General features: G+C 38.1%; 1 protein-coding gene across 1 annotated transcript; it reads left to right on the top strand.

Annotated features, from left to right (window-relative positions):
* Nucleotides 1–4015: 4015 nt before the first annotated feature.
* Nucleotides 4016–4965, top strand: LOC143391434 (olfactory receptor 56A4-like). The gene is given in 2 exon segments (XM_076844135.1): nucleotides 4016–4154; nucleotides 4157–4965. Coding segments are annotated over 2 exon segments (936 nt in total). The 5' UTR covers nucleotides 4016–4027.
* The last annotated feature ends 6008 nt before the right edge of the window (nucleotides 4966–10973 follow it).

Raw genomic sequence — 10973 nt, 5'->3', positions numbered from 1 at the left:
GTACACCTAATGTCTGAAACAGAGGTCTCTCTGTCCTATGTCTAGGAATGCTTGTTTCCAGATGCATATACTCTCTACCTTGAATGCTCCAAGTTGTCTGGATTTTCCTCAACTTTCTGTCTCTCTTCACTGTTATCCCATATTAAATTTGTCTTCTGTGTTTTCTTTTCCCATCCCTGAGGAATGGCCTTATGGTCCAAGGTTCAGATGGCTAAAATGGCTTTGCCGCTGTGGGCATCTGGGACAGGGAGGGTCAGAGGGGAGTGAAAATATCCTCTGGAGCCCCCAAGGGGTTGAGCCAAATGGTGCACCAAATGGTCATAAGTGGTGATTATAGTACAGTGTGAGCTCTTTAGTCTAGTTCAGAACCAGGAAAACTATGAAGAGGGCAATAATGAGGCATGTAGGGACTCAGGAGTCCCATATAAGTATGAAGAAGAAATTCTTCTGGTTGGTCTATAGAGGGTCTGGAGTTTCAGATTCAGTTTCTGCCAATTTCTCCAAATCAGCTTCTTACCTGTTCTTCTATGGGGGCAAAGTTTTTGACATGAACTGTACACTACTGTCTTGTCCAGAGACTAGTTGTACCAGGTCAGTAAGATAGGTCGCAGACAGGCCTAAAAAAAACATGGCCAGAGACAGCATGGGGGACATATGATTTGTTTGGGAAAGCTTCCGAGAGACCAGAGCCTGCTCTAAGGAGAGTTCAGTGGTGACAGCTGACAGCACCTCAGTCCTTATGGTGCTTTTCCAGGCAGTGCCTCCCATCCCTCACGGTGTTTGGTCCAGTGGTGGCCAGCTGGATGAGTGACCTGTATCTTTTCTACAGTGCCCTGAGTTTCATGCCCATCCCTATTCAGAGAGGGATTTATATGTTAGGCTGCAGAAGCAGTGGCATCATCAGTGTTAACTGGTTTAGTTTGCTGGTCTGACCAGCATCCTGAGAAGTACCTGGTGTGCATGCACAAAAGTGTCTTCCTACAGATAATACTGACTTGTCTTAGTTCCTAATGTGCATAAGAGACGTCCATTTCCTTAAAGATAATATGTATCTGGACTTTCTGATCCAGGCTTGCCCTTATTGATCCCTTAACTTGACTAGATATTGGGAACAGAAAGGGGGCATTCAGGTACATGGTATTTTACTGTCCCTCTTTGGTCTAGGAATGATACAATTACCCATTTAGAAAAACTGAGATTTGCAGGGTGAGGGCTTTTGAATTACACCTACACCTTCATTGTTGCCTATGGCAGTTGGAGACCAGGAAATCCTCAATGAGTTCATATTCCCAAATACAATTTAAACTCCCCACAGAAATTTGCCCTGGAGGCACCAGATGAGATAGGACCAGTAATCCTAGCTGCCTTCATATCACCCTCCTGTCTCATTCTGCCTCATCTCTTGGTGCTGTCTCCTGCTTTCCTGGTTGGGACACATTATCTTTCCCATTGCTAGTTATGGAGTTAACTCTATCTTTGGCTGGTTGACCTAGGAGAAAGAACTTAATGGGAAAGAATTAATTAGAGATGTGTATATATGTGAAGATTATCAAAATCTGGACAGAGGTAAGTTTGTATGATCTGACTTACAGGATAAATAGATTTTTATTTGGATTTATAGCTGAAGCTATAGTTGTTTTCTAATTCTACTTCTACCTTTTGAACTTTAACTTTTTTCTTTCCATTTGTCAACAATATCTATCTGTAGTTCTTAACGTGAAAGAACCAAATATTTTTATGTTAAAGAATGATGCCACATTTATTCTATTCTATTCTAATGCCACATTTGGAGATATCTGAAAATTTGGCATTATTTTCTAAAAAGTGACTTTAATCATGACAAATAAGTTACTTTACTGGTTTAAGGAAGGGACCATGATGAAGTAATAATTAGTTTAAGTTAAGGGGTAAGAGTGAAATTTGCTGGAGACTCCTAGTCTGTGGTAGAGGCCTCTGTGATGATGGAAGCTGAGACAATGAATAGGTTTTTAACCTTTGTCCTTAATGGAGAATTCCCATTTTTATGTCTGGAAGGTCAATTTACTAAGAAATTCCTAAAGGAAGCTTGATGAGTAGTACTGAAAAAGAAAATGAAAATTGTAATTTTGAGCTGGCCCAGAAATTGAACCTGATGAAATAACGTTCCATATAAATCCCAAGAGTCATAGATGCCAAGTGGCCAACACTAAGATTAAACTCATACATCAAGAAAATAAAAAGAGAACCTTTTAAGTTTCCCATGTCTTTAGAGCTCCAATGTCCGATGCAGTAGTCAATAGCTACTTGAAATGCGGCTAGTTCAAATTGCAATGTATTGTAAGTGTAAAATACACACCTGATTTTAAAGAATTAGTACAACAAGAAAAACTTAAAATAACTCTTTCAAGAAAAACTGTAAAATACATCTTTAACATTTTAAAATATTGATTACATATGAAAGATAATGTTAGTATAATGAGTCAGATAACATTAAAATTAATTTCACTTATTTCCTTTTACACTTTTAAGGTGGCTACAAGAAATTTAGAATTATATACTCTACATTGTCTTTTTTATATAGACATTTTGCTGGTGCTACAGATTATATGGCAGGTAAATACACATTACTAGGCAAACAGTGGAAAATTTGTTTATTTCAACCTTCATCTATGCCTTCAAATATTCCAATTTCTCACCTTTGAGAAGCTGGCTTCCATTTTCTCAGAGGAAAAGAGAGGGAAATTGATGGAAAGACTCCAACACTCATCAGGACTATTATCATCATTGATTTAAAAGTGACTGAGTGTGAGCTTTCTAACAGCATTAAAGAAACAGTGTCACTGGGCATATCAACCAATGTTGAGAGGTAGGCTTTAGCATGGAAATCATGTAAAAGGTTAACCCATTATTTTTTTTCCACAATTGCTTACGATATATTTGGTCAGGAAGCCATAGACTGTGGGTTTGTGACTGATGGTGAATTTACATGGAGTCAGTTGCTGTTGTCCCTCACCTTTCTTTCTTTTTTTAAAAAATTTTTTATTTTATTTTTATTTTTTAAAGCAGGGATCAAACCCAGGGTGTTTCACCATTGAGACACATCCCCAACCCCCTTTTTAAAAATTACTTTTTATTTTGAGAAAAGATCTTGCTAAGTTGCTTAGGACCTGGCTAAGTTGCTGAGGTTGGCTTTGAACTTGGGATCTTCAGCCTTCTGAGGCACTGGGATTACAGGCATGTGACACCACATCTAGTTGTCCCTTAGTCTAGGAATAGTACTGTTGGACCAAAAATTGCTGGCTCCTGAAATCTAAACACCTTGCCTAAGACACTAGGATATATATATATATATATATATATATATATATATATATATATATATTTTTACACTTTCTTATAACAAAGTGTTATTTGTTTTAGATGTCTATGAGATTTATTTTCCATACATATGACAGTCACAACTCTAATGAAGTGTTCAAGTATTATCTGGTAATGTAGTTTGGTCTGATTCCTCCTTTGCCTGTGATATCCTCTCTTGGATGAAGGACAGAGACCAACATTGGTTTGGGGTCTATGGCTGATCTACTTTACTAGCTGGGCCTGCATAAGTAGTTTCATATAGGTTTTTATAGTAGCAGAGGAAGGTAGTGGTTGTAAGATCCAGATTTCATGGTTTCAAGTCATGGTTTCACCATGAGTGACTTTGCTTACCTTTGCCTTTATTTCTTCATCTGTAAAACTGGGATATAAGGAGGTTGATTACATAATTTATCAACCAAGTTTGGCACAAAACTTGAAAGTAGCATCAAAAGGGATTATCTCAGGCAATCAAAGAAATATAATTTTTTTCTGTCCATTCTAATTACAGGGTGTTTAACAGTTAAGTATCTAGGTTAGAATGCTAGATACTTAGCTGTTACTATTTTCAAATTATTCTTTGGAAAATGAGTTACTTCTCTCTGTGGGTATTCATATTGCATAGATGGATTTATTCCTCTTTTGTCCTTCAAGGTTTTCTGAATTGTCAGTCCTGATGAGAGCACAGCATATGGCAGTACAAAGCAACTACTCCACTGTACTGATCTCTGAATTCCTCCTCATCTGCTTCCCTAACTTCCAGAGTTGGCAGCACTGGCTGTCTCTGCCCCTCAGCCTCCTCTTCCTCCTGGCCATGGGGCCAACACCACCCTCCTCATCGTCATCTGGCTGGAGGCCTCCCTGCATGAGCCCATGTACTACCTGCTCAGCCTCCTCTCCATGCTGGACATTGTGCTCTGCCTCACTGTCATCCCCAAGGTCCTGGCCATCTTCTGGTTTGACCTCAGACCCATCAGCTTCTCTGCCTGCTTCCTCCAGATGTTCATCATGAACAGTTTTCTCCCCATGGAGTCCTGCACTTTCATGGTGATGGCCTATGACCGCTATGTGGCCATCTGCCATCCACTGCGGTACCCCTCCATCATCACTGGCCAGTTTGTGGTCAGGGCTGCTATCTTTATCATGGCCCGGAATGTTCTTCTTACTATGCCTATCCCCATACTTTCTTCCCGATTGAGATACTGTGTACGAATTATTAAGAACTGTATCTGCACTAACATGTCTGTGTCCAAACTCTCATGTGATGACATCGCCTTAAACCAGCTCTACCAGTTTGTGATAGGCTGGACACTACTGGGTTCTGACCTCATCCTTATTGTTCTCTCCTACTCCTTTATCTTGAAAGTTGTGCTAAGGATCAAGGCTGAGGGTGCTGTGGCCAAGGCCCTGAGCACATGTGGGTCCCACTTCATCCTCATCCTCTTCTTCAGCACAGTGCTGCTGGTTCTGGTCATCACTAACCTGGCCAGGGAGAGAATTCCCCCTGATGTCCCCATCCTTCTCAACATCCTGCACCACCTCATTCCCCCAGCACTGAACCCCATTGTTTATGGTGTAAGGACCAAGGAAATCAAGCAGGGAATCCAGAAACTGCTGAGAAGATTGTAAGAAGTCAAATGAGTGAGACCTGAACTTGGAAACAGAAATTGACAATGGGAATTAATTTTCACAATGCATAGGAAATTTAAATATTTCATGTAAGAGTAAGTTTGTGTTTTGCTTTGCTCAATGATTGACTATGGGATATTCATATATTGATGCCTGTTTTCTGTTACACTGACTAGAAGCTTAACTTTTGCCTTTTGGAATAACTTGTAAGTTTTTTCTGGCCATATCAATTGAAGGGGGATATAGTTTGTCAAATAAAGAAGAAATGTTATTCCAATAGTTGTAAATGCTCTTCAGTTTCCTAAATTGTTTGACTCATATGTGTTAGATCTCTTTATTCTCCTTGTTATGGCTGAACCTGGTTTGTGCCATCAGTGAGTCTCTTTTTGGAGCTGCAGAGGTTGATTCCAGAACTTTGGCCTTACATATAATGAGTGACATGTGTCATACACTGCTTCTTTTCTCCCTGATAGAAATCATTATCATTTATACTTAAAGCCACTTCTCTGCTGTATAAATTTTCTGTAGTTTTTTCCTTATTTGTAATAAATTTTGTTAAATTCTAGGATGATTTATATTTGCAAAGGTACATTTTTAAATATATTTTTAAATGATTCATTTTAGTTATAGATAACATTAGGGTACATTTTGATAGACTCAGAAAAGCATGGAATATAATTTGCTCTAATTCATTCCCTAGCACCTCCAGCTCCTCCCTTCCATGATTCTCTCCCTCTAGTTCTAATGATCTTTCTGGTGTTTATTTATAGTATTTTTAAAAATTAGTGTTTTGTGGGTATACTTGTTCGTGGGATTCGCTGTGGTGAACTCATGTATGTTGTACACATGAAAGTTCAGTCAAATTCACTCAATTCTTCTTTCCTTTTCCTGTGTTTCTTTCCTCCTTCTCCTCCTCAATCCTCTTTGTCTACTCTACTGATATTTCTTCTATTTTGATGAAAGATTTCTCTCTTTGTTTTCTTTTCTCTCTCCCTCTCACCTTATTTTGTATTAGCTTCTGCATAGAAGAGACAACATTTGAACTTTGACTTTCAGAACTGGCTTATTTCATTTCACATTATATCCTCCAGTTCCATTTATTTGCTGGCAAATGCCATAATTTCATTCTTCTTCATTTTGACTGAGTAATACTCCCTTGTGTATATATGCCACATTTTTCTTTATCCATTAATTGTTGAAGGAAACCTAGGTTGCATCCATAGTTTGGCTATTGTGCTGCTTTTCAGAGTGGTTGTACTAATTTGCAGTCCCACCAACAATGTATGAGTGTAAATTTTCCCCCACATCCTCTCCAACATTTATTATTATATGCATTCTTGATAATTACTATTTTGATTGGAGTGTGTCTTATTTTAAGTGAAATATTATGTTCTCCCCCCATCCAGTTATCAGTGTCTAATTTCATATTGTCTTACCTGGTTTCTCTGTCAGATTTCAGGTACCATCTACATTCCCATCCTTTCCTTCATTTCTTAGATATACCTTAAATTATATTCCTCATCCTATTTGAAGCCCTGTTGTGTCAATCTTCATATTTTGTCCTGGGGCTAGTGTAGTTTTCTATAGAATGCAGGCATTTGAATTAGTGGGTGGCTAAACGAGAACGAATGTTTTTAACTCTTTAGAGTTCTCATCCCAATTATGCTCTGAAAGTGATTGTGACTGATTGATTGGTGGTGATTGATTGATATTTCCTGGTATTGATTTACATTAGTAACCAGGTCCCTTTTGGGATAGTAATTGAGGGCTTCATATACAGTATTTTATGAGTCGTTTGAGAATGCCTTCCAACTTAGCTGATCTGGGTTGACCTAACTTTTCTTGGAGGACTTATAAAGTAATTTATCATTACTGTGATGTTGCCTTTCATCAAAATAATATCTTTACTCTCCATTATCTGTTTGCAACTCCCAAGACAGAGCGCAATCAAAACACAATACTTTTCAAGCACTCTTCCCTTCACTTGTTCTTCTGCCAGCTCCTAACTCGTGATTTTCTAGATTATGCTCCCTACTTGCTGGAATATATATTTTTAAAGTAGCCTTTTCTACACAGAAAACTTAACACTAATGTCTTTGTTTGACAAACTGAGCCCATTCTCCAGTCTCAGTTTGGATTCTACTTACTCCACAGTGCCTTATTTTATTCACCCCAGTGGAATCGATCTGGCCATCTTGAGTCATGAGTATATGTTCATCTCTCAGATATTAGATGGTAAACGTCTCTGAAACTGGTCAAGGAAACACCCACAGAGAATTAAAATTCCACCTTTTCAATTTATAGAATTGCTAATACAGTGCTTTACATATTGTTATATTTGTTGAATAAAAGTTAATAAAACATCACAGTTTGCTTCTTGTTTTCTTTGAAAATGGCTCAGAGAACCAAGTCATTAATATATTCTCCAAAACACTTAACAAAAAGCTGCATATAACTCACAGTTCAATGCAAACTTGAATACTATAAAATCTAAGGGTTCTTATTTTGGCACTATGTATATATATATATATATATATATATATATATATATATATATATATATATATATATATTCTACTGGGGATAGAAACCAGAAGTAATTCACCACTAGCTACATGACCAGTTTTTTTTTTTTTTAACTTTTAAGTTAGAGTCTCACTAAGTTGCTGAGGTTGGCCTCCAGCTTGGCCATGACTCAGTCTCCTGAGTCACTGGAATTACAGATGTGTGCCACTGCACCTGCTAAATCTGCTTACCTTGGAATGAGACTAATTTATTTAAACCCCTGAGCACATCAGTTTGGCCATTTATAAGATGTGTGACTTTTGACTCACAGATCTCAATCTGAGTTAGTATTCTCATTTAAGAAGGATGATAACTCCTCTATTATCACACAGTTTTTTCTGATTTTTCAATGTGCTACATGACCTAATGTATGAAGAGTTTCTCAACCAGAGTCTAAAACATGCTTCCAAATTATAAGTAGGAATCCACTTTATTATTTTCCTCTGTTCATTTGCTTCTCTAATGTTTTCAAAGGAATGTATCTTCATTATCGTATACCCCTGTGTACTGAGATCAGAAAGACACATGTGTTTGGAGTCTGTAGGTCAAACCAGAAGCAAAGTACATTTCAGGCGTCTATCGAGAAAGGAGACTAAAGGGAGACCCTAAGTGTGAAGAAGAGTTGTTCTTCAATTTTTACACCAGATGATAAGGGTTCAAAATGTATAAGTTTTTGTCATTTTACCTGATGAGATTTGCTATTAACAAGGGTGATAAAAGTTACACTAAGACCTTTGGTTCAAGAATGATGAGGTTCATGGGAGAGCGGTAGAGCTCCAAACCCCTACTTGAGAACCAGATTGTCCAACCTGGGGGAATGGAGGTCGGAAGGGAGCAATGCTGCAGGGATGTCAATCTGATGTCTAAAACTGGCAGAGCTTGCCTAGAGCTGAGCTAGTGGAGGCAGGATCAGGATTAGTCTGACATCAGTGCTCACATGTAGACATTTGAGAAAAGAGTGAATTTACTTCTTTAACGAGAGAATTTGTCATAATAAGACTCTGCTTCTCCACCTGGAATTGTGCAAATGGAACCATATGTAGATGTGCTTATCTGAAAGAAGTGACATTTGGCCTATGTTTAGGGAAAACATGGCAAAATTAGTGATGCACATTGCTGGAAAGTCAAGGAAACACCCTCAGAAAATCAAAATTCCAAAAGGTGTTTAGTTAGATCCTTCACTTCTTCACTAAGTGTCCTTTCACATTCAATCCAACTCCTGCCTTGGAAAGTTCATTCCCTTATCTTACATCTTTCTGCTCAGAGAGGGACGAACATTTGGGATAGCAACCACCAAAGGGGCAAAGTGAGAGGTGACAGATAAAGTGAACTCAGATTTTTGTCTCATCACTACTCAGTTTTTTCCTATAGCTCTTACTGATTCTCTGAGAAAATGTGCAAATTGTCTTGAGATTAGAGGTGGAGCAGGTGATAGAAGAGCTAAGGGGTTTAATAGTTGTGTTCAAAGGAGTAAAGAACAAGGAGAATGATTTCATTGTGTCTTAGATTCTAATTACAGAGGACATGTGACACTCAGACAAAGTAAGACAAGAGTGTTAGAAAAAAAGCAGGGGAATATTTTCATGTCTTTTTTTCGGACTTAGAGTGTTTTCTTTTTTATTCATTTATTTTTTTATTATTAGTTTTTCAAAACATTACATAGCTCTTGACATATCATATTTCATACATTTGATTCAAGTGGGTTATGAAATCCCATTTTTATCACGTGCATAGGTTGCAGGATCACATCGGTTACACATCCACTTTTTTACATATTGCCATACTAGTGTCTGTTGTATTCTGCTGCCTTTCTTATCCTCTGCTATCCCTCCTCCCCTCTCCTCCCCTCCCATCTTCTCTCTCTACCCCATCTACTGTAATTCATTTCTCTGCCTTGTTTTTTTCCCTTTCCCCTCACTTCCTCTTATATGTAATTTTGTATAACGATGAGGGTCTCCTTTCATTTCCATGCAATTTCCCTTCTCTCTCCCTTTCCCTCCCACCTCTCATCCCTGTTTAATATTAATCTTCTTCTCATGCTCTTCCTCCCTGCTCTGTTCTTAGTTGCTCTCCTTATATCAAATAAGACATTTGGCATTTGTTTTTTAGGGATTGTCTAGCTTCACTTAGCATAATCTGCTCTAGTGCCATCCATTTCCCTGCAAATGCCATGATTTTGTCATTTTTTTAGTGCTGAGTAATACTCCATTGTGTATAAATGCCACATTTTTTTTTATCCACTCATCTATTGAAGGACATGTAGGTTGGTTCCACAGACTAGCTATTGTGAATTGTGCTGTTATGAACATCGATGTAGCAATATCCCTATTGTACACTATTTTAAGGTCTTCAGGGAATAGACCGAGAAGTGGCATAGCTGGGTCAAGTGATAGTTCCATTCCCAGCTTTGCAAGGAATCTCCATACTGCTTTACAAATTGGCCACACCAATTTGCAGTCCCACCAGCAATGTACAAGTGTACCCTTTTCCCCACGTCCTCGCCAGCACTTGTTGTTGTTTGACTTCATAATGGCTGCCAATCTTACTGGAGTGAGATAGTATCTTAGGGTGGTGTTGATTTGCATTTCTCTGACTGCTAGAGATGGTGAGTATTTTTTTTGTGTATTTGTTGATTAACTGTATATCCTTCTCTGAGAAGTGTCTGTTCAGGTCCTTGGCCCATTTGTTGATTGGGTTATTTGTTTTCTTATTGTTTAATTTTTTGAGTTTTTTTGTATACTCTGGATATTAGGGCTCTATCTGAAGTGTGAGGAGTAAAAATTTGTTCCCAGGATGTAGGCTCCCTATTTACCTCTCTTATTGTTTCTCTTGCTGAGAAAACATTTTAGTTTGAGTATGTCCCATTTGTTGATTCTTGTTTTTAACTCTTGTGCTATGGGTGTCCTATTAAGGAATTTGGAGCTCGACCCCACGAAATGGAGATTAGAGCCAACTTTTTCTTCTATCAGATGCAGAGTTTCTGGTTTGATATCAAGCTCCTTGATCCATTTTTAGTTAACTTTTGTGCATGGTGAGAGAAAGGGATTCAGATTCATTTTGTTGCATATGTATTTCCGGTTTTCCTAGCATCATTTGTTGAAGATGCTATCCTTTCTCCATTGCATGCTTTTAGCCCCTTTGTCAAATATAAGGTAATTGTAATTTTGTGGATTAGTCTCTGTGTCCTCTATTCTGTACCATTGGTCCATGCACCTGTTTTGGTACCAGTATCATGCTGTTTTTGTTACTATTGTTCTGTAGTATAGTTTAAAATCTGGTATCGCTCTACCGCCTGTTTCACTCTTCCTGCTTAGAATTGCTTTTGCTATTCTGGGTCTTTTATTTTTCCAGGTGAATTTCATGATTGATTTATCTATTTGTACAAGAAATGCCCTTGGGATTTTGATTGGCATTGCATTAAACCTATAGAGTAGTTTTGGTAA

This window comes from Callospermophilus lateralis, chromosome 2 (genome assembly GCF_048772815.1).
Source record: "Callospermophilus lateralis isolate mCalLat2 chromosome 2, mCalLat2.hap1, whole genome shotgun sequence".
Lineage (NCBI taxonomy): Eukaryota > Metazoa > Chordata > Mammalia > Rodentia > Sciuridae > Callospermophilus > Callospermophilus lateralis.
The sequence above is the reverse complement of the archived record's forward strand: the minus strand, read 5'-3'. Positions and strand labels throughout refer to the sequence as shown.